This window comes from Lepidochelys olivacea (assembly GCF_965140295.1).
Source record: "Lepidochelys olivacea isolate rLepOli2 genome assembly, chromosome: 4".
Taxonomy (NCBI): Eukaryota; Metazoa; Chordata; order Testudines; family Cheloniidae; genus Lepidochelys; species Lepidochelys olivacea.
Genome location: NC_140414.1, coordinates 98470335 through 98495590, shown reverse-complemented (window position 1 = coordinate 98495590; position 25256 = coordinate 98470335). Strand labels below are relative to the sequence as shown.

Below are 25256 nucleotides of genomic sequence, written 5' to 3'. Positions count from 1 at the left end.
TACTAGTGGAATTCCTCAAGAACTAGTGTTGGGCCCAATTTTATTTAACATTTTCATTCGTGCCCTGGGCATAAAAAATGGAAGTGTGCTAACAAACTTTGCAGATGACACAAAGTTGGGAGGCATTGCCAATATGTAGGAGGACTAGAATGTCATACGAGAAGATTTGGATGACCTGGAAAATCGGTGTAACAGAAATAGGATGAAATTTAATAGTGCAAAGTGCAAGGTCATGCCCTTAGAGACTTACAACAAGAATTTTTGCTATAAGCTGGGGACGTATCAGTTGGAAGTGACAGAGTACGAGAAAGACCTGGGTATACTGGTCAATCACAGGATGACTATGAAATGCCAATGTGATGCAGCCATGAAAAAGACTAATGCAATCCTAGGATGCATATCAGGTGAGGTATTGCCAGTAGAGATAGGGAAGTGTTATCATCATTATACAAGGCACTGGTGAGATTTCATTTGGAATACTGTGTACAATTCTCATTCCCTATGTTTAAGAAAGATGAATTCAAACTGGAACAGGTGCAGAGAAGGGCTACTAGTATGATCAGAGGAACGGAGAACCTAACTTAGAAGAGGAGACTTAAGGATCTTGTCTTGCTTAGCCGAACAAAATGAAGGCTCAGGGGAGATATGATTGTTCTCTAGAAATACATCAGAGGGATGAACACTAAGGAGGGAGACGAGTTATCTAGGTTAAGGGCCAATCTTGGCACAAGAACAAATGGATATAAACTGGCCATAAGTAAGTTTAGGCATGACATTAAATTAACCATCAGAGGAGTGAAGTTCTGGAACAGCTTTCCATGGGGAGTAGTGGGGCAAAAATACCTACCGTATATACTCGATCATAAGCCAAATATTTTTGGTAAAAAAGTGATGCATCAAAGAGCGGGGGTCGGCTTATAAACGGGTCTACACCAAAATTTGATGATTTTAAACTCTATGAAATCATTGAATTGAATATCTAATGCATTGTCATTTTGTTTATCTGGAGTGTCTGCAGGCATGGAGCCCCTCAATTCCCTGTGGCCGCAGTTCGCCGTTCCTAGCCAATGGGAGCTGCGGGAAGTGGTGTGCCACTTCCCGCAGCTCCCATTGGCTGGGAACGGCGAACTACAGCCAAAGGGAATTAAAGGGCTCCATGCCTATGAATGCTCCAGGTAAACAAAACATCCCGACTCGCCAGCAACCCCTGACGAGTCGGGATGTTTTGTTTACCTGGAGCATTCCCGACTCGCCAGCAACCCCTGACGAGTCGGGAGCCAAAGTTTGCCAACCCCTGAAATATAAGGTCGGCTTATGAAAGGATCATACAGTTTTTACTATTTTTACCTATCCATCTTGGGGGGTCGACTTATAAATGAACAGGGTGATGTGACTGGAATAACGGAGACTTGGTGGGATAACTCGCGTAACTGGAGTACTGTCATGGATGGGTATAAACTGTTCAGGAAGGACAGGGAGGCCAGAAAAGGTGGGGGAGTTGCACTGTATGTAAGGGAGCAGTATGACTGCTCAGAGCTCAAGAATGAAACTGCAGAAAAACCTGAGAGTCTCTGGATTAAGTTTAGAAGCCTGAGTATCAAGGGTGATGTCGTGGTGGGAGTCTGCTATAGACCACCGGACCAGGGGGATGAGGTGGACGAGGCTTTCTTCCAGCAAGTCGCAGAAGCTACTAGATCGCACGCCCTGGTTCTCATGGGCGACTTCAACCATCCTGATATCTGCAGGGAGAGCAATACAGCGATGCACAGATAATCCAGGAAGTTTTTGGAAATTGTAGGGGACAATTTCCTGGTGCAAGTGCCGGAGGAATCAACGAGGGGTGGAGCTCTTCTTGACCTCCTGCTCACAAACCGGGAAGAATTAGTAGGGGAAGCAAAAGTGGATGGGAACCTGGGAGGCAGTGACCATGAGATGGTTGAGTTCAGGATCCTGACACAAGGAAGAAAGGAAAGCAGCAGAATATGGACCCTGAACTTCAGAAAAGCAGACTTTGACTCCCTCAGGGAACTGATAGGCAAGATCCCCTGGGAGAATAACATGAGGGGGAAAGGAGTCCAGGAGAGCTGGCTGTATTTTAAAGCATCCTTATTGAAGTTACAGGGACAAACCATCCTGATGTGTAGAAAGAATAGTAAATATGGCAGGCGACCAGCTTGGCTTAACAGTGAAATCCTTGCTGATCTTAAACACAAAAAAGAGGCTTACAAGAAGTGGAAGATTGGACAAATGACCAGGGATGAGTATATAAATATTGCTTGGGCATGTAGGAATGGAATCAGGAAGGCTAAATCACACCTGGAGTTGCAGCTAGCGAGGGATGTTAAGAGTAACAAGAAGGGTTTCTTCAGGCATGTTGGCAATAAGAAGAAAGCCAAGGAAAGTGTGGGCCCCTTACTAAATGAGGGAGGCAACCTGGTGACAGAGGATGTGGAAAAAGCTAACGTACTCAATGCTTTTTTTTTGCCTCTGTCTTCACGAACAAGGTCAGCTCCCAGACTACTGCACTGGGCAGCACAGCATGGGGAGGAGGTGGCCAGCCCCCTGTGAAGGAAGAAGTGGTTCAGGACTATTTAGAAAAACTGGATGTGCACAAGTCCATGGGGCCGGATGCGTTGCATCCGAGAGTGCTAAAGGAATTGGCAGATGTGATTGCAGAGCCATTGACCATTATCTTTGAAAATTCATGGCGATCGGGGGAAGTCCCGGAAGATTGGAAAAAGGCTAATGTAGTGCCCATCTTTAAAAAAGGGAAGAAGGATGATCCTGGGAACTACAGGCCAGTCAGCCTCACCTCAGTCTCCGGAAAAATCATGGAGCATGTCCTCAAGGAATCAATTCTGAAGCACTTAGACGAGAGAAAAGTGATCAGGAACAGTCAGCATGGATTCACCAAGGGCAAGTCATGCCTGACTAATCTAATTGCCTTCTATGATGAGGTAACTGGTTCTGTGGATGAAGGGAAAACAGTGGACGTGTTATTCCTCAACTTGAGCAAAGCTTTTGACACAGTCTCCCACAGTATTCTTGTCAGCAAGTTAAAGAAGTATGGGCTGGATGGATGCACAACAAGGTGGGTAGAAAGTTGGCTAGATTGTCGGGCTCAACGAGTAGTGATCAATGGCTCCATGTCTAGTTGGCAGCCGGTATCTAGCGGAGTGCCTCAAGGGTCGGTCCTGGGGCCGGTTTTGTTCAATATCTTCATTAATGATCTGGAGGATGGTGTGGATTGCACCCTCAGCAAGTTTGCAGATGACACTAAACTGGGAGGAGTGGTAGATACGCTGGACGGTAGGGATAGGATACAGAGGGACCTAGACAAATTGGAGGATTGGGCCAAAAGAAATCTGATGAGGTTCAACAAGGACAAGTGCAGAGTCCTGCTCTTAGGATGGAAGAATCCAATGCACCGCTACAGACTAGGGACAGAATGGCTAGGCAGCAGTTCTGCAGAGAAGGACCTAGGGGTGACAGTGGACGAGAAGCTGGATATGAGTCAACAGTGTGCCCTTGTTGCCAAGAAGGCCAATGGCATTTTGGGATGTATAAGTAGGGGCATTGCCAGCAGATCGAGGGACGTGATCATTCCCCTCTAGTCGACATTGGTGAGGCCTCATCTGGAGTACTGTGTCCAGTTTTGGACCCCACACTACAAGAAGGATGTGGATAAATTGGAGAGAGTCCAGCGAAGGGCAACAAAAATGATTAGGGGACTGGAACACATGAGTTATGAGGAGAGGCTGAGGGAACTGGGATTGTTTAGTCTACGGAAGAGAAGAATGAGGGGGGATTTGATAGCTGCTTTTAACTACCTGAAAGGTGGATCCAAAGAGGATGGATCTAGACTATTCTCAGTGATAGCAGATGACAGGACAAGGAGTAATGGTCTCAAGTTGCAGTGGGGGAGGTTTAGGTTGGATATTAGGAAAAACTTTTTCAGTAGGAGAGTGGTGAAACACTGGAATGCGTTACCTAGGGAGGTGGTGGAATCCTCTTCCTTAGAAGTTTTTAAGGTCAGGCTTGACAAAGCCCTGGCTGGGATGATTTAGTTGGGATTGGTCCTGCTCTGGGCAGGGGGTTGGACTAGATGGCCTCCAGAGGTCCCTTCCACCTCTGTTATTCTATGATTCTATGAGGGTAATGAATGACTATATATGGTAATTTGTTTCAAGACTGAGTTTGATAAGTTTATGGAGGGGATGGTATGCTGACATTGTCACAATGGCCCATCCACTACTAGAAACAAATATTTCTAAGGGCTGGAGATGGGAAACTAGATGGAGAGGGCTCTGAGTTATTACCGAGAATTTTTTCCCAGGTGTCTAAGCTGTTGGACTGAGCCCACATTCTCAGGGTCTAAGGACTGCCATATTTGGGGTTGGGAAGGAATCTTCCTGGGTTTTTTTTGGCCTTCCTCTGCACCACAGGGCACAGGTCACTTGCTGGTTTGAACTACAGTAAATGGTGGATTCTCTGTAATTTGAAGTCTTTAAATCAAGATTTGAGGCAGAGGGTATGGGCCTATTACAGGAGTGGGTGGGTGAATGTTCTGTGGCCTGCAATGTGCAGGAGGTCAGATTAAATGATCATGATGGTCCCTTCTGGCCTTAAAGTCTATGAGTCTTTGTGCATCCCGGACTCCTGGGGAGTCCACGTGTCTTGCACTGTATGTTCATCCAGGCAGGCACCCCATCTTAACAAGGAGGCATCTGTGATAATTGGTGGAGGAGTAAAGGGCACTCCCCCACACACTTCATCCCTATCCTCCCACCAAGCTAGAGAAGCTAGCTGTGTGGGAGTGAGACAAGCTTATCCATACCTTGTTTGTCTGCCTGCTACGTATACTAATCGAATCCAAGCCTGTCAGGCAATGGAGACAAGTCTCATGAAGGGGATCACATATGTACAGGACACCATGTGATCTAAAAGGATGATACATGAATGAACTGATGTCTGCGGGATCAGCCAGAGCTGACTGACAAGTTCCTCTATGGACTGGAATCTGTCCTTTGGCAGGTACACTTTGGTCCTGACAGAGTCCAGAGTCACTCTGATAAATTCTATAGTTTGTGCTGGAACTAAAATGGAGACTTTTCTATGTTTACGCAGAGTCCCAGTGATAGAAGACTGAGCAGGAAAGTGGTTGCTGTCAATACCTCCTGCTGAGATTTCCCACATAAGTAGTGAGATGTCGAGGTAGGGAAAAACTGATATCTGAAGTAGGCTGCCACTACTGGGTGTATTTTTGTGAATACCCTTGTGCTGTAGCAAGGCCAAATGGGAGCACCTTATATTGATAATGGTTCAGGCCCACCGCAAACCTTAGAAACCTTATGTGTGGGGTGGATGTCTATATGGAAGTAGGCATATTGAGAGCTGCAAACCAGCAGCCTTTATTTCACTGGGGACAGGTTGACCATCCTTAAATTTGATTTGTGGATGAAGACATTTAGTTTTGAGGGTTCCAAGATGGGTCTCAATCCTTCCTTTTTCTTGGGGATGAGGAAATACTTTGGAGTAAAACCCTTTCCATAGATGTGGGGTAGGTATGCATTCCATAGCCCCCTGTCAAAGGAGAGTGCCCACCTCTTGAATGAGTATCCTCTAATGACAGTGGTCCCTGAAGAGAGATGGATAAGCAGCTTTTGGAGCAGATAGGGGGAGAAATTCTATAGTATAGCTTGCATGGATGATGTTAAGCACCCATCTGTCTGTTATCTGCCAACAGATCTGTTAAATTACCTGTTTTCTCACTAAACAGATTGTTCCTTTCAAAAGGCAAATCTTCCACTGTAGATTGGATTTCTTTGGGGAATCCAGAGGAGCAAAGCCACCATGCTCGATGCATGACAACAGCTGTCGCCATAGACAGCGAGGCCATGTCTCATGCATTGAATGCAGCTTGGAGGGATGACCTAGTGATCAATTTTCCTTCCTCAATGAAAACTTGAAACTGAGTTCTATCTTCCTGTGGAAGTTTGTAAATTCTGCAATCACGGAACAGTTAACGAAGTTGTATTTGGAGATCAATGCATGGCAGTTGGCTATACGGAATTGTAGGGTGGTTGAAATGAAGACATTTCTGTCCAGTAAGTCTAAACGTTTAGCATCCTTGTCAGATGGAGTGGATTGGGTTTGATGTTGTTTGCTCTTCTCCAAGGCAGCCTGGATGACTGATGAGTTTGGGACAGGGTGTGTAAATAAATATTCTGCTCCCTTGGATGTTACATAGTATTTCTTCTCTGTCCTCTTTAGAGTGGGAACACACATTGCTGGTTTATTCCAGACAACAGTAGCAGGCTCCAGGCTAGGCCCCATAGCTCTGTAAGATGTCTAAAAGTTTGTGAAGTCTTCTATACTGTCTCTCTACTGAGATTTGGAGTGTCTCTGCAAACCTCCTTAATAGATTCTAAAATTGCCTGTGATCTCCAGATGGAGAAGATGAGGCCAGCACAATTGCCTCATCTGGGGAAGATGATGACGTTCTTGTTGGAGCCAGTGGTTCCATCGGTTCCAGTTGCTCTTCCCTCTTCTATCAGTTTCTGAGGAAGTTCAGGTTCCTCTCTGTGAGGGGAGGGATGGCGTGATTTCTGATGGGAACATACAGATTCTGGGTAATGCACATATAGATCCCATTGTCCCCAGTAGGGCCAGTGAAATGAGTCGAATGTTTGTTGGGATAGCATAGGGTACCACCAGTTCTGAGTTGGGGACCCTGATTTATGAGAGCAGGAGAGCAAGAGTCTGGATCCTCTATCTGGGCTAACCTCCTGCCTTTTGGGGGGGGGGGAGGGATGGACTCCCTCACATTGTCATCTGATTTGCCAGAAGAGGCAAAAGTAAGTTCCAGTGCAGACGGTACCATGGATCTTGGGATCCGCCTGCTGGTAGAAGGCATGAAAGAGTGGATTTCTCTCTCATGCCAATCCTGGACCAATGGTGTCAAGATCTCTCTTGAAAGGACTGGGTACAACAAGATGGGGGGGCGGTCTCTGGATCTGGGTGGGCAACAATGTCCTCACAGGCTGTATATTTATCTGCTGACTGAGGAGATGTCGTGTCTGCCTGGACCAGTGGAGTCAGTCTGGTGAGAAGTTTAACCATCAGTGAAGGGGGTGCTTTGTGTTTATCCAACAACAGTGTTTTTCCGAGGATGGCCCCACTGCTGCTGTGGCAGGTGCTGGTCTGGAGGCACTTTTATTCTTTGGAACTCAGGGGTCAATACCATGTCCCTTTTGAACACCTGAACTTCCTGTAATGGGGATCACTCAACTTGCATAGTGCAGGGGAAGAAGTTTTCCTCTTAGAAGAGGATCTGCAAGGGGCTCTCTTTCCTTTGAAGAGTGTGCTTTTCACTCTCTTGTCCATGCAAGGAAGAGGAGTACTGGTTTCTATTCTTTTCAGTCCATGAGTCCAAGGTCCCTGTGCTAGGAACCATGCCTCTTGGCACCTCTGACCACTGTACAGGTGGCTCTGCCCAGTCTGGGTCAGATTGGGGCCTCATGGACCAATCTGTTGACTAATGTATACTGTTGTTTGTGTATATATATTTATAGTTAATAATATGTACTATTTGCATCATATGTTTATATATTTAGGCTATATAACTGCTATAATACTTAGTATGTATTAAGTATAAATATTATAGCAATTATATATCCTAAATTGGCCTGTTCCTTTTCTATAATCCTGTTCTCTTATGCTAAGTATCCAATAAACCAAAATTTACTTCAGCAAATGCAAAGAGTTAAGTAAATAGGGAAACTGTCAGGATTAGGACAGATCATTGTTTTACCATAACAGGTAGGGAGTTATTCTCACAGACCAGTATCTGGAATGTCTCAAAGGAAAAAGAGTACTAACTACTTTAATTATCAGAACTAAGAACTGGCTTGGTATTTAAAACTAACAATATATTTAAAATATTTACAGAAAGAGTGGAAGAGAGACACTCCATGAACACTGAGGAAGTTCCATCTCAGACTACACAGTGGTAGAAAGGAACTACAGGGGTGGTTAGTCTGCACCACACCTTATGCCCTCAGTTTGAAGCATGAGGAGAGGAAGGGCACAGGCACGGACCAACAGACACTGCTAGCAAAAATCTTCCTGTCTCAGAAGCATAGCGCGCATGCATGCCCACAGTGGAATACAGGTATGAACCAGCATTCAAAGAAGAATTTCAAGTTTTCTTACAGGGTAATGCAAACAATGGAGCAGTTGACAGGTTTCATTTAGATGAATTTGTATGACTTTGAAACACAAATGTAGCATTTTAAGTTGTGTCTTACTAGTATCAAATCACTGGCTGCTGAGAGGGGCCCTTACGTATAAAATTCCAGTGTTTCCATTTTATTTTCTATCAGGACTAGCACAAACGATATAAATTAAACAAGTTGTGATAAAGTTTTAGGGTCCAGACCTACAACTGGCTCATCATGGGTGGACTTTTGTACTCCCAAGGAGCCCCGCTGGCCTCAATGGGGCTCATGTGGGTAAGCATTTACCTGCCTGGATCCACTTGAAAAACAGGGGCATTAATATGCTGGACGGGGAATTAGTCATACACCTTCAACTATAACAGCAATACAAGCTGTTCACCTAACTGATCTCTCCACCAATGAAGGGAAAGCTCATCCAGCCAAGCAGCTGTGATGTCATGCTTTCCACTGGGCAGTGCAAGGTTGCTGAAGTTGTCTTACAACTCAGTTTACACTCCGTGTATCCATTCAGGGTTTTAATAAGAAATAGTTTTAGACTTGAATAAAAGGATATTTCTTTTGGTAGGGGTTTTCAAATGATTACAATATACGTCTTTTAACCAAGTGTTGGGGGTGGTGAGAAGAACACAGTAAACAAAAGTAAGGGGGATAGGAAGGGCTAAAGAAAGAAGTAAGAAAAAGAAAAATAAGCTGCGTCTGAGACTGGACCAGAAATGGAGAGCAAGGAAGCAGAGGACCCTGCTCTGGTGAATCTTGTTCCAGGAAGATGCAGATCCACTGAGCCAGGATTTACTTTCCTTCACTATAGTGCCCCTCTGTCCCACATCTAGCTTGGTATGGTGGAGAGATTAGTACTGCTCCAAGAATATATAGTCCCCTCATTCCCCGTTAACCAAATACTATATTGGGAGAGTTTACTTTTCCATAAGAGCTGACAGAATTTGTTTTTGTTTTTTAGACAAGCAATAAATAATCCAGTGCTTTTCCAATTATAATGGAATTGAAAATTACCCTGGTAATCTTTACTAGACCTAGAAATTACAAAAGGCAGCCTAAAACAAGTCAAGTTCACTTTCCAGTCAAATAAAACCTCCATATATGAAGTTTTCATCTAAAGATATTAGGTACTGTAGAAACAGTAGCAAGTGAACTAGTTTTGTTTTAAAATTAATTTTGTTATCTTAAATCAACCAAGAAACTAAAATACTCACAGATTTCTGGGCGGCTATTAGCTGGAATCTGGCTTACTCCACACAGGGCTTTCCAAAAAAATACACCACTAGAATTCTGAGATCCTTTTTAAAGGCTTATTTGATTGAATCAACTACTAACACAGCTGACCTGAGGTTTTAATCCCAATCCATAGCACCAAATCACATAAACCCAAAGAAAGCAAAAAAGCAAAACGTTTTTAAAAGAAAATATTGCCACAGAAAGATTTTCACCATACCCAGGAAAAGCATCTCTCACACAAGCCTATTGTTATTCTTCACCACAAAATGCTCATTAATAGTACGTCAAGAATATTTTTAATCTGTGGTAAATTTCCTGAGTCCATCATAAGAGATTTTCATTCCCAGGAGAAATTTTCTATTCAATAAGAAAGGCCAACAGGTTAAAAATATTGAAGATAAATCAAATAATCAGTTTAACAGATGAAAATTCTGTTGAAAAGAAAGCAAAAGCTGCTATGCAGTGCTAGAAAGAGCCCAAATCAGTCATGCACCAGCCCACATTTCTCCCCACCTCAGGCAGCTGGTTGCTAGAGTTATCTAGAGGCGAAGCCTCCAAACTTGGGGTCTCAGCTCTTATTTGAAGCACCTCTTCTGTTCCCATACTGCTAGTGGAGTCTTGAGACTGCAATAATGAACTTGCACGATCTGATATTGTTTCATCTATGGCAGAATCACTGTTTAACTAAGAGAGAAAAAAAACAAATGTGAAATATTTCAGTGGATGACTGGAACCGTATAAGCTAAAGACAACAAGAAATTAACTGAAGTTTGTTTGAAAATAGTTTGCTTCAACCAAATAAGTATTATTGTTTATCTGCACATCACAGAAAAACCCCCATATATTAATAAAGTACTCTACATCGCCACTCAAAACATTATGTGCATGTCTCCAACATTTAACTTTCCTTCAAAGGGAGTTTAAAGGTCATTTTTGGTACACAGAAAATGTTCTCTATTTTGTTAATAAAGATTTTTTTGTGCTTCTGAAAGATGCTAGATTGAAATTCTTTGGCCTGGGCAGTGATAGTGCAAGCTTTTGCATAAATGTGCCTCACCTATGACTACCTCCAAGGATTTGTTTCTTTTTTGAGTCTATAATTTCTAATTTCCATTTTTGTACGGTAACAAGGTGTCTTTATTTCCTCTTTTTGAATAGGTGTCCTAAAAGGAGGAAGATAATTAAGGAGGATGGTAGTAGAGAAGATTTTTTCCAGCCAATGTCACTGTAACACCAAAGTGATGTAAAGAGTAGGTTCCCTCTCTCTTCCCAACCAGCATTACTGCTTTTGAGGCAGTTCAACTAGCTAGACACAGACTGCTAATACAATTCTAATAGTTACACTAAGAGCAATTTTTGCAGCAATCCAAATTATCTGAATTTTATTAATATAAAGTTGGATTTGGTTTCATTGGTGATATTAATATAAGGGCATCACATATTCCAGAATCTTTATTAAAGGGTCAAGTTATTTGACAAGTATAATTCGTATTGAATTTCTTGGCCAAATTTGTTCCCCACTATACGGTCTAAATATATTTCATATACCTCTTATATATCCTTCAGATATATCACTTCATCTGTGTCAAACAGAAAGGTCACAGGCAACACCATAGGACCTAGAATATACTATGCATACCGTGGTTATGCCTACAATTAAACACCCATGGCTGGACTGTGTCAGCTGACTTGGGTTGTGTGGCTCAGGTTGTGAGGCTGTAAAATTGTGGTGTAGACATTTGGGCTCAGGCTGGTGCCGCGGCGCTAGGTCCCAGGTCCCAGATCTCAGGCTCCAGCGCATGCCTGAATGTCTACACCACAATTTTATAGCCCTGCAGCCTGAACCATCTGACACGAGCCAGCTGACACGAGCCAGCTGCAGGTGTTTAAGTGCAGTGTAGACATACTCTATATGAAGAATATAGGGTAATATACTGTTTTAAAATAAAAGTTTTAATTTTTCCTGGTATCTGAAGAACCCATAATCATATTAGAAAAATACTGACATTATCTCCTAAATTCTTTTAATTATCTAAGCTTTTATGTTGTTTCTTGTGAAACAGAAATTTTCTGAAGATCAAAAAAACCAAAAATGTTTCTTTTACCTCAGCTATAGTGATGATAGAGTCTTCCTATTGACATAATGACGCCAAAAAAAGCTAATTTAAATGGGGTGCTAATCAGGATAATTTAAATAGTTCTTTGCTACCTATGAATAGCTATGTTTGATTTCTGGCTCTCTTTACAGCTTTTTTTTAAAAAAAGTATAGTTGATGGTAAAGTGATTATTTCTGTGCTATCATTTTATGTATACATGATCAATTTAGTGAGGTTTTTTTTATTTGGGATGGGGTAGAGTAGACAATTTCTTGTAATAATGAGAAATCTTGTAATACTTAAATGTTTACCTGGATTAAAATTATTGTAATTTTATTAAAAGAATAAATAAAAATAAAAAGTTGTTTTGATTCCACATCCACTCAATCCTTTGTTTCTCTGCTAAGGATGAAAATTTAGTGCCAATTATGATTGTGGTTTTTGTGATGTGGATACCTGTTCCCAGAACTGTACCAAGACCTTGGAATTTGCACTACCGAACAAGACAGAGAAGGCTTTATAACCCATTACAAAGTCCCTAAGTTATCCTATCTCCAAAGGTATAGTTTATATCTTAACCTATTTTCAAAATTTAAAAATGGAAGATGATCTTAGGTGGTATATCAACACCTAACTGTAAGGGAAGAAGACCATAACAGGAAGATCATTCTTTTCCTACAAGAAAAACTACTACTGACAACCAATATTTGTTTTCACATTACAAAATCATCTAGAATATCATCACAGATTTCTCTAGTATGAATATTTAGACCTGCAAATAGCTGCACTGGAGAAAATTTAATTTAATCCTGTGATAATTTATACAAATGAGACATACATAGGAAGTAGTATTGCATTAGTCTATTTTATATAGTACATAATGAATGAGAATGGAACAGATTAGCAATTTTAAAGGTGGAACGCTAATAGAAGTCCCATAAGATCTGTGGCTGTTATTTATTTTTGCACTTCAATTATTTCAGCTTGCAAATGAGGAATCCAAGCTTTCTTTTGTCAAAAACTACAAAAACATAGATTTCAGAGTAACAGCCATGTTAGTCTGTATTCGCAAAAAGAAAAGGAGTACTTGTGGCACCTTAGAGACTAACCAATTTATTTGAGCATAAACCTTCTTCAGCTAGAACCTACTTCATCAGATGCATGGAGTGGAAAATACAGGAGCAGGTATAAATGCATGAAAAGATGGGAGTTGCCTTATCAAATGTGAGGTCAGTCTAATGAGACAATTCAATTAACAGTAGGATACCAAGGCAGGAAAAATAACTTTTGTAGTGGTAATGAGAGTGGCCCATTTCAAACAGTTGACAAGAAGGTGTGAGTAACAATAGGGAGAAATCAGATCAGCGGCACTGCTATGGGTACCTGCATGGCCCCTCAGTATGCCAACATTTTTATGGCTGATTTAGAACAACGCTTCCTCAGCTCTCGTCCCCTAAAGCCCCTACTCTACTTGTGCTATATTGATGACATCTTCATCATCTGGACCCATGGAAAACAAGCCCTTGAGGAATTCCACCATGATTTCAACAATTTCCATCCCACCATCAACCTCAGCCTGGTCCAGTCCACACAAAAGATCCACTTCCTGGACACTACAGTGCTAATAAACAATGGTCACATAAACACCACCCTATACCGGAAACCTACTGACCGCTATTCCTACCTACATGCCTCCAGCTTTCACCCTGACCACACCACACGATCCATCGTCTACAGCCAAGCTCTGCGATACAACCGCATTTGCTCCAACCCCTCAGACAGAGACAAACACGTACAAGATCTCTGTCAAGCTTTCTTACAACTACAATACCCACCTGCGGAAGTGAAGAAACAGATTGATAGAGCCAGAAGAGTTCCCAGAAGTCACCTACTACAGAACAGGCCTAACAAAGAAAATAACAGAACGCCACTAGCCGTCACCTTCAGCCCCCAACTAAAACCCCTCCAACGCATTATTAAGGATCTACAACCTATCCTGAAGGATGACCCAACACTCTCACAAATCTTGGGAGAGAGGCCAGTCCTTGCCTACAGACAGCCCCCCAACCTGAAGCAAATACTCACCAACAACCACATACCACACAACAGAACCACTAACCCAGGAACCTATCCTTGCAACAAAGCCTGTTGCCAAATGTGCCCACATATCTATTCAGGGGACACCATCACAGGGCCTAATAACATCAGCCACACTATCAGAGGCTCGTTCACCTGCATATCCACCAATGGGATATATGCCATCATGTGCCAGCAATGCCCCTCTGCCATGTACATTGGTCAAACTGGACAGTCTCTACGTAAAAGAATAAATGGACACAAATCAGATGTCAAGAATTATAACATTCATAAACCAGTCGGAGAACACGTCAATCTCTCTGGTCACGCAATCACAGACATGAAGGTCACTATCTTACAACAAAAAAACTTAAAATCCAGACTCCAGCGAGAAACTGCTGAATTGGAATTCATTTGCAAATTGGATACTATTAATTTAGGCTTAAACAGAGACTAGGAGTGGCTAAGTCATTATGCAAGGCTTCCATTCTTTGTTTCCTAGGAAGGATTCTCTATGCACTCAGTGATCCCTCATTCCCATTCCTTTTAGCTGAAGACTTTCTAGGACTCATGTTCAAGCCCATCAACGGTACTCCTTAGACAGCTGGATGCCAGAAGTCACCTAATACAGGACAGGCCCAACAAATAAAGTAACAGAACGCCACTAGCCGTCACCTACAGCCCCCAACTAAAACCTCTCCAGTGCATCATCAGGAATCTACAACCTATGCTGAAGGATGATCCCTCACTCACAGACCTTGGGAGACAGGCCAGTCCTCACTCACAGACAGCCCCCCAACCTGAAGCAAATACTCACAGGCAACTACACACCACACAACAAAAACACCAACCCAGAAACCAAACTTCGCAACAAACCCCAGTGCCAACTCTGTCCACATATCTATTCAAGGGACACCACAACAGCCACACTATCAGGGGCTTGTTCACCTGCACGTCTATCAATATGATATATGCCATCAGCCAGCAATGCCCCTCTGCCATGTACATTGGCCAAAATGGACGGTTTCTATGAAAAAGAATAAATGGACAAATCTGACATCAGGATTGATAACATTCAAAAACCATTAGGAGAACACATCATTTTCCCTAGTCACTCAATAACAGACCTAAAAATGGCAATTCGTCAACAAAAAAAACTTCAAAAACAGACTCCAACGTGAAACTGCAGAATTGGAATTAATTTGCAAACTGGACACCATCACATTAGGCCTGAACAAAGACTGGGAGTGGTTGGGTCATTACAAAACCTAAACCTAATTTCTCCCTATTGTTACTCACACCTTCTTGTCAACTGTTTGAAATGGGCCACTCTCATTACCACTACAAAAGTTATTTTTCCTGCCTTGGTATCCTACTGTTAATTGAATTGTCTCATTAGACTTACCTCACATTTGATAAGGCAACTCCCATCTTTTCATGCATTTATACCTGCTCCTGTATTTTCTACTCCATGCATCTGATGAAGTAGGTTCTAGCCCACGAAAGCTTATGCTCAAATAAATTGGTTAGTCTCTAAGGTGCCACAAGTACTCCTTTTCTTTTTGCGAAAAACATAGATCTTATATTTAAACAAGAATAATCTTTATAATGTTTTTTAAAAATTGTACTACATATTTAATGAGCATTGATGGAAGAAAGAACACTGCACTGGAACCTCAACAGTAATGTATCTACTGCTGATAGAAGAGTTCTTTTGCTGAGTTGAGATTGTGAACTCACTTCATAGGCTTCAGAAATGCCTCCCCAAAAGCTGAACTGCACTAGTGCAGCTGCATCCAAGGCTTTCTGCGACTACGGGTGGAAGGTTTGAGCAGTATTTGCCTCTAAAAGATGCAGGTGAAGATTTAAGTTTGCAGCTGTCAGTTTTTATAACAATGGCACGAAAAATGTTCTCTGAAGAGATCCGTTGATAGACTCATTTAACTAAAGCTTAAATAAACTTGGGTTATAAACTGATTCTTTTCACAGAAGAATGACTTACCATCTGTGATCGGGATAATATCTGACTTGCAGTCAGGGCTGCTTCCTCTTCTGAGGACTCATCAGTATCCTCCTGATTGGTCAAGTTCAAGCTGGGTGTGCTACCAGAATACTGACATTCTTGAAGGGATGGTGTGTCTCCCTTGTCAATACTGTCGAGTGAACGCCTACGGACTCCCCAGTTGAAGTTGTCCATACTTTCACCCTGTAAAATAAAATAAAATCAAAAGGAAGTTTATGCTAAATATCTCAAATATATAATAATGAAATGATCACACCAAGACAACACAGAAGACACAGGAATACTGAATGCACTGTGAACAGAGTTTCAATCAGCCCTTCAATTTTATTGTAATTTTAAATATATTAAGTGATGTTTTTACTTTAAAAGATTAAGATATATGGCAAATGATCTGCAATTCGCATAAAATGAAGTACGATTCTCAAATTTCTCTCGAATATCTTGTATTGGGGTCTCACTAAATATGTTGTCTACAATCACATCTGTACCAATATTACATGTATCTGACTACAAAGCACAGACTAACACACCACAGACAACAACAGATTAAACAAGCCACTGCACCAGGCTGCAACTTACCTGCAGCTCCTGGTTAGCAAAAAGGAAAACACACATAATTAGAAAGAACGAGGACAAACACTTAAGATACACTATAACCAGGGGAAAAGGTTCTATTATGTATGATTTGCCAACTGTAGAAGACTGATTCAAGCTCTGGAAAAAGCTTTTGTCAAAAAAGCTAAAAAAATTTTAACTTCTCTTTTCATGTAAAATTGGTTATGAGACAAAACACTTAAAACAACATGTCTATGGTACATTTTCCTTGGTGTAACATGTAAAACAACTGTTTAAACAAGCAGTGAATGAAATCCTTGAACTTCAACACAGATGGAATCTTAAATTGACTTTAACTGTCCACATCCAGTTGACAAAACATATGAAGTCATAATTATACTCATATTGGAGGAAAACTTTGACATATTTTTAACTAGACATTCTGAAAGATATTAAGTACTTTTCAACATCAATATTTATGAAGAGGACCCTAAACACAAATGTATGGATCCTCCCTTTTCTCATTTTCCAATTGAGATATGAAGGATGGTGTGTGGTTTTGAGTGAAATCTATATTTTAGTCACTATTTTTCCATTCTAAGTGGACAGGTAAGATCTTTGGCTTCTTCTGGGGACTTTATCAATCCTTCAATGATATAGCCAATAAGATTCCTTAAGAATGGTTCTCTCAACCAGCCCACAGGTCTAGTCTCCTCAAACTTGACAATACCAATTCCAAAGTTACTCCAGCAACTGGTTGTCTCTCATGGAGATTCAAAATGTTATCAGTATGCAAGCATGCATATTTTCCAACTTTTTCTCAGTGACTTTGTTTGCTCCAGAGAAGCGGACAGAGTATTTGCATGCAAACGTAAATGAAGAGCTAGGGATTAAAGCACTGAAAACATCCTTAAACTAATCTATTTTTTCCTCAGACTGTTAATATTACTAACATTTAAGTATTAGCAAAAAAGCATGCAGGATATTTTAATATAAATTCTAATATAAATTACTATATTTCCATTATGTCACATATAAAAGTGATGTCCTACACTTAAAAATTTTGTGTTTTTGTTGGTTAACTCTCCATATCATATATTGGTAACAGGCAGTGCACAATTTTGACATAGGGCTGGGTGAACTGGTTGAGCTAGCATAAGAACTGGCTGTACCTCAGCCTGATCTATTAAAATTGACATTGAACCACATTTTGAAGTTCAAGAAAAGCAATACGTATGCGGCCCACAAACCCGTCTGTTTTTTAGATGTTAAAATTGTAGGGCCTGCAGTTGTGGCCACTTTTCTATTGGGTCTTAATGCTTTTGAATCTACCTCTTCTCAACTGTTCACTTATTCTCAGTTAATTTAGGGGGATCAGATATAGGACAAAAGGGAAGGCCACAGAATACCAGACACCTCGTTGGTGTGTGTGGGCATACGCGTACTGGACAAGTAATTTGCCCCGGGGACACGAGAATCAGCAGAAGGGAGAGATGTAAGGCGCTGGAGGCCTCCGGGGAAGGGAGAAGAAATCAGGAAAAAAGAGATCAGGAGCCTGCAAAGAGGGATAGAGAAACCAGGGATGCAAAGAGAGAGCATCTCAAAGTTCAGATGAATATCTAGGCTTTTTTGAACTCATCTGAATCTAAAAACCTTCCAAGGTTCTTAATTAATTTAATATTTTGTAGGTACTATAATAACCAGATGTAACAAGGGTGAATTACAGACAGTACTGATTTCTTTTTTCACTCTCACTCCCTTCTTCACACTCCTTCTTTTGGGGGTCAGTTTAAGACCTTTAAATTATGTTGTGTGCATACAATGCCTAACACAAAGGGACCATGATCCACAGTTGGGGTCTGGAGGCTCTACCACAATACAAAAAATAAACAAATATGAATTATTATTATTACTGTTAACTTTTAAACCTTTTATTACCTAATTTCATTACTTTAACAGAATGAAAAATGTGAAAAAAGAAAACAAATGCACAAAATCAGATACAATATGAATGGCAAAGGTAAGGGCAGCTTTATAAACGTATAAATATATATAAATATAAAACTTGTGTGATAGGGTGTGTGACGGGGCAAGGCCAGATGGCTATAGAAAAGTAGTGGGAGACAGATATATTAGCTCCAGGCTAAACAAATCCCTGGTTCCAGGTTAAGTGAAATGGAAGCTGCTCCAGGTCAATTAAGACACCTGGGGCCAATTAAGAACTTTCCAGAAGGCAGGGAGAATGCTAGGTTGATTGGGACACCTGAAGCCAATCAGGGGCTGGCTGAAACTAATTAAAAGCCTCCCAGTCAGTCAGGTGGGGATGCATGTCAGGAGCTGTGGAAGGAAGTTGCGCTGTTGGAGAGGCTGAGTAGTACACACTATATCAGGCACAAGGAAGGAGGCCCTGAAGTAAGGGTGAAGTGGAGCTTGAGGAAATGAGGGCTGCTGTGGGGGAAGTAGCCCAGAGAATTGTACATGTCATGTTTCTAAAAGGTCAGCTACCATAGCAGTTACTATTAGGGTCCCTGGGCTGGAGCCCGGAGTAGAGGGTGGGCCCAGGCTTCTCCCCCCCACCTTTGCCCCCTGATTAATCACTGAGACTGGGAGACAACAGAGACTGTGCAAGGAAGGATAATTTCTCCTCACCTCCCTTGCTGGCTTATGATGAAAATGGTTCAGTAGACTGTGACCCTTGTCTCTAGAGAAAGAAGGGTTACGTGGAGGGTCACGGTGAGCCTCTGAGGCTAGCGAAATCCGCCAGGAAACGCAGGACCCACGGAGGCAAGGACAGAGCTTTGTCACAGGTGGGATAGTCTGACAATTCATTGAGATAGTATTCCATTTCAGTATATACTATTGCTATCTTACTACTTGAAATTCTGGAAATGTAGAAACGCATGAGTACCTAACATTGCGTGCATTCTTAATATGCTATTCCATCGCACCAGACAGCATTCTTACACAGTGGGCAAAGCTTCACAGTCTTAATAACAAAATCTTATGCTGTCAAAATTATTATTTCCCTGGCTACAAAACATATTCTTACAGAATAAGTGGGGAGTTAAACCCAACTTCATAAAGACAACTGGGACCTGCATCGGACATTGCAAAATTTGTAGTCAAGGTTTTGTTTTGATGGAAATCAAAATCAGTGAAGTTTTGGGACTGCTGTCCAATCCTTAATATTGTACCAACATAACCCAGCTTTTAAAACATTCTAAAATAGAAACCCCAATTCTAAAAAAGAAAGTCCAGGGTCTCACCTCTGCATCTTCCAGCTCAACATCTAAAAAGTCAAAATCTTTAAAAACTCCAAACTGTTGTTCACTGCTGTTATCTTCCACAGCCACTTCCTCCTCTTGAATTACTTCTTCTGTTGTTGAAATAAGGCTTGTTTGTTGATCCCCAACTTCCAAGTCTTCATTAGAAGAAAACACAACCTACAGAAATAGATAATAATGGAAATAAACATGGCTTAAATAACGTTAATAGATAACATACAGGGAAGCCTATGAGATGGAAGATACAGTGTTACTAGAAGCCTTTACTCTTAAACTATACAATATGTAATTCTCCTGGCAATGCATATAATTAACTGGGAATTTGAAAGATGCAATAAGGGGAGAAGAAATCTCCAGGATTTAATTTCTGGAACCATGAGATAAACAGATATTTAAGGCCAGAAGATTCTACTATGACGATCTAATTTGACCTGCATAACACAGGCTACAGTGTTTCACTCATTAATTCCTGTAGTAAGCTCAATAACTTCCGCTGATCTTTTAGAAAGATACCATATTTTGATTTAAGTGATGAAGAATCCATAAAAGATGGTTACTTATGTGCATTGCAACTGTTATTCTTCACAATGTGAGTGCAGACACGTATTTCTCTCAGGTGTGCACATGCCTAGTGCACTGAAGCCAGAGAACTTTGCTTAGCAGTACCTGTCATGGTGGCACTTGCAACTTGTGGCCCTTGTAGCCCCTCCTGTGGCTACGTAAGGGTGGTGCCACCCTGACCCCCTCTCAGCTCCTTCTAAGACTGGAGATTCCAATGCAGAGGGGACCGAGTGCAGGACGTGGAATACACATCCGCACCGACATCTCAAAGAGCAACAGTTACAATACAGGTAACAGTCTTTTCTTCTTTGAGCGGTTGCAGATGTGTTTTCCACTCAGGCAACTCACAAGCAAGTTCTGATAGGTACTGCAGTTTGGAGTCTGCATAAACAGTGACTGCACAACTGTTCTCCCAAAGCTTGCACCTGACCTAGATGTTGCAGTAATAGCATAATGTTTGGTAAAAGTATGCACAGAAGACAATGTAGTAGTCCTGCAAATGTCCAATACTAAAACATCTCTGAGAAATGCGACCAACATTGCTTGGGCTCTTGTTGAATAAGCCCATAATGTTTGTGGGGACATAGTCTGAGCTACTCCATAAACTGTGATAATACAGGAAGTTATCCACTTGGAAATTGTCTGTATGGAAACCAACAGATCTTTTATGAAATTCTATTAGGAGACAAAAAGTTGAGGTGATGAATGAAATGGTTGAGTCCTTTCCAGACAGAACACCAAGCACTGCCTTACGTCTAACGTATGGAAATGCTCCTTATCTACATATGAGTGCAGCTTAGGAAAGAATATAGACAAGTAAATACCTTGGACAAAAACTCTGGATGTTGACTTAAGGACATTGTGTCTTTGAACTAAGTATATGAAGGTTCTGCCTTTAAGATTTGTAATTTGCGGACTCTTCTCCGAAAGTCGATGTTAGCCACGGTACTGTGGACGCACTCCACCGACTTAATGCACTTAGTGTGGACATACGCAATCGACTGTACAAAATCCATTTCTAAAAATTGACTTCTATAAGATAGATTTAATTTCGTAGTGTAGACATACCCTTAGATGTGCTCCTCAACCTAGTGTGGAGGCATCAGTCACCAAAGTGGACGATGGGCAAAGGGAACACTCTAGCATACATTATTCTGTTCTGCCCGCCACTGTAGAAAATCCAGAATCTCTGGAGGCAATTGGACAAGCCTATGACTTGCAGCTAGGGGGACAGACCAACTTCAACCATGCCTGAAGAGGATGATGATGCAATCTTTCATGCTGAATCACATAAATGCATTCAGCCACATGTCCTAGTATCTTTATGCATACACAGACCATGGTCAAAGAATGAGACTGGAGATCCAGATAAAGGCACCAAATTGTCTGGAATTGCTTGTGTGAGAGAAAGACCTTTGAATTCATAGACGCGAGAAGGGGGGACAAAGAACTTGATTTTTTTAGATGGAGTCAATATCGACTTTATTTTTTTTGAAAAATCACCCCCAGTTGATCAAAGCGGTCCAGTGTGAACTGGACATGACTAAGGACTTGTTCTTTAGATCTGCTTCTCACCAGCCAATCATATAGGTACAAGACGACATGAATTCCCCTCCTTCTGACATGGGCTGCTACCGCCTTCGTGCATTTGGTAAAGACCTGTGGGGCTGATGACAGGCCAAAGGGAAGAAACATGTACTGACAGTGTTGACTGACAACAAGGAATCTCAAGAACTTCCCATAGCCTGGGAAAATCACCACAGGGAAACAGGCATCCTGAAGATTGAGAACAACAAACCAGTCATTGTAATTTCAGGCAGGAAGAATAGTAACCATGAGAAATTTGCTGAGACTGCAGAGATTGAGGATCCATCTCACCCTCTACCTTGGACTTAGGGATCGGGAAGTACCAAGAGTAGAATCCCTCTCCCTGATGAAGAGGAGGAGCCTCCTCTATAGCTCCTAGAGCACACAAAGGCCAAACCTGCTGAAGAACCTCCATCCTCCTCCTCTTCAGGCATGGTTGAAGTTGGTCTGTCCTCCTACCTGCAAGTCACAGGCTTGTCCAATTGCCTCCAGAGATTCTGGACGTTCTACAATGGTGGGCAGAACAGAAGGCTCATGAGAGGAGTCCTTGAAAAGGGATAGGTAGGGAAGTAGAATTGGGGGGATAGACAGAAATTGTATGGTGTAACCTAATCAGACAGTGCTTGGACCATCTGTCCATAGTTATTGTTTCCCAAGAACTGTAGAAGTGAGACAATCTATCTCCAGACTGATGAGACAGGTTTGAAACGTTCACAAGTGGTATGCTGTTCTTGATATAAAAGTCAAATAGGTTGCTCCTCCCTGAAGATGGAGGAGAGGCTGACTGAGTAAAAGTAGAGCCAGAAGATTTTTGCCTCTTTAATTTATGTCCATTTCCAGATAAACTTTGCTACCTAGCAGGGTAGGACAACTGATGAAAGTATCGCTTAGAGAAATATTGCTGGTGATGTTGTTGACCTGCAAAATGACATTCTTATGGCCTGGGCGTAAACACTGAAAGACCATAAAGTAGATCTGTAGTCCTTAAACGAATGTGAAGTCTAGACAGTTTTCTCAGAAAACAAAAACTGACTGAACGATAAGTTCTCTATGGCCTGTTGAACTTCAAGAACTATGCTAGAGTTCTATAGCCTCGAGGCCCTTCTCATCGTCACAGCTAAAACCACAGATTTACATGAAACATCTGCCATATCCAGTGCTAACTTTAAAGACATCCTGGCCACCAAATGTCCCTCTGTAATAAATGACTCAAACTCTTCCCTGGAGATTCACGGAACTTATCCATAAATTTGGACATGGAGTCCTAATTTACAAAGTCTTATTTAGACAATAATGCTTGCTGGTTGGCAATGTGGATTTGCAATGATCAGGTTGAATACACTTTTCTCCCCATCAAATCTAACCGTTTAGACTCTGTCTTTAGTAGATTTATACCTCCCCGCCAGACTCTCTTAGTTTCTGCAGTCACAACCAGGGAATTAGGAGGTGAATGCAAGAAAAAACACTCAAAAAAACACTCTCTTGCATGAGGACGTTGTCAGGATGGGTCGTGGGCAGACTGTGTGCACTGGTTAGCTACTAAGTTGCAATCAGGAGTGAAGTAGCAGGGCTGAGGGGGAGCAGGGTCACAATGTCAGGAAGTCTGGGTCAGGCACCAAGTTGCAGGCGAATAGCAGAGTTGGGGTGAACTGGGTCAGGATATCAGGAAGTCAGGATCAGGTGCCAGGTTATAGACAGCAAGCAAATAGTTGAGAACCAACCGGAGTCAGAAGCCAGAGTCTAGGGTCGACAGCAACAAGGTCTGGAATGGAGGCAGGCAGGCAGTGCTGTTGCTCAGACAGATCCCCATGATGGGTTTCTGGTTTAAATACTAGCATCAGCCTATCAGTGGGATGTTAGTGGAAGCCATTCAGGCCCTGCTGGGCAGTACTTTCTGCAAAGCCTAGCTCAACAGCGTCTTCCAGTGGAAATCCTAGTGTAAACTTCCAGTGGCAATGTGGAAGTGTCAGTAGCCCAGAACCCGCATGGTCCCAGGTCAGAACACATACCTACAGGTGCTATAGATGCTGGCATATTCCACAGAGATTTGGCAGGTTTCAATATCACTTTATGTTTAGGGAGAAAGACTCTCCCAAGAGTTGAGAATTGAAGAACAGCCATTAAATTATGGGTGTTCTGAACAAACAGCCCGAATACCCAGTGACGATGTCATTCATCTCCTCTGGTACTGGAGATGAGGACTCAGGCACCATAGCATTATCTGATGAAGAGGAAAAAGAGGAAAGCAGAATCACTGGAATCTCATGTGGTCACATATGTAACTGTATCAAAGGTTCAGGCTGTACCAGGTCAGAGGGAGCTCCCTCAGACTGTAGCTCTAGAACAGGTGGTCCAGGTGGAGAGACCCCTGTAGGAACAGATGATCTGGCCCTGGACTGAGTCGATGACTGGGACCTTGCCAAATGAGAAACTTCTTAGGGATTCCAAGGAGGTCACTAGGGATAGGGATATGAGATTGGTGGCTAGTAGGAGCTAAGCCAGGATGCTTTTTCCCTACTGCGGGAGCAGTAGCGATATGCAGGAGGTCTTGACAAATCTCTAAGAGCAGTATCGCGAAGGAGATGGAGAGATTTCCACATTTGATCCATAAGACCCTTCCAAGTAGTCTGGCAGTAATGAAGGAGCCACTCCAGATGGAGCCAATAAATGGCCCACATCATCTTCAGTCCACTATGCCAGCCTCATTGGCACCGATGACGGTACAGTCGAAGGCACTTTGAGTACTGGTACACACTACTGAAATAGGCATTGGAACTGAAGAAGTTGGTATCAGACCCGCAGATACAGAGTGCTCTAAAATTGTTGTCAGTACCAAAAATAGCATTTGCACTGTCAGTCCTCTCAGTACTGAACAGGAAGTCAGCAGTAACCCATGAATGATGGGTATGACGTGATGCAGACAACAGTGCCATCAACAATAAGTCAGCCACCAATCCAGGAAGTGCCAAGGACACCGAAGACAAAGCCACCACAGTCAAATGTTCTTGAAGTGGTGATTCACGAACAGACAAGCGCAGCAAGTCCTCTGCTGTCTGATACTTCCCCATTTCTGCTCAGTATTCGGCTGTTTATATATTCATGTTAACCTGAGCCACAGCCAACTCACTGGGAGGTTGTGTTCAGTTGGGTAGCCATGTTAGTACTATGACAGAGGTTTTCAAACTTTTTTTCTGGGGACCCAGTTGAAGAAAATTGTTGATGCCCGTGACCCAACGGAGCTGGGGATGAGGGGTTTAGGGTGTGGGAGGGGCTCAGGGCTGGGGCAGACGGTTGGGGTGTGGGAGGGGGTCAGGGCTCTGGCCTGCGGGGTGCAAGCTCTGGGGTGGGGCCAGGGATGAGGGTTTGGGGGGGGGTTAGGGCTGGGCGTTGGGGTGCAGGAGAGGGTTAGGGCTCTGGGCTAGGGGTGCAGGCTCTGGGCTGGGCTGGGAGATGAGGAGTTTGGGGTGCAGGAAGGGGTTCTAGGTTTGGGGGGCTTAGGGCTGGGGCAGGGGGTTGGGGCACAGATTTACCTCTGGTGGCTCCTGGTCAGCGGTGCAGCCAAGATACAGAGGCAGGCTTCCCACCTGTCCTAGCACCATG

At 42.4% G+C, this 25256-nt stretch overlaps 1 protein-coding gene across 1 annotated transcript in view; it reads right to left on the bottom strand.

Moving 5' to 3' along the window:
• Positions 1-25256, bottom strand: part of FRYL (FRY like transcription coactivator) — a 416688-nt gene that overhangs the window by 47935 nt on the left and 343497 nt on the right. Inside the window, exons 53-55 of the mRNA XM_084625954.1 lie at positions 19491-19667; positions 15649-15852; positions 9987-10157 (exon numbers count right to left, since the gene is read on the bottom strand). Of these exons, the coding sequence (XP_084482080.1) occupies positions 9987-10157; positions 15649-15852; positions 19491-19667 (552 nt within the window). The remainder of the gene's footprint in view (positions 1-9986; positions 10158-15648; positions 15853-19490; positions 19668-25256) is intronic.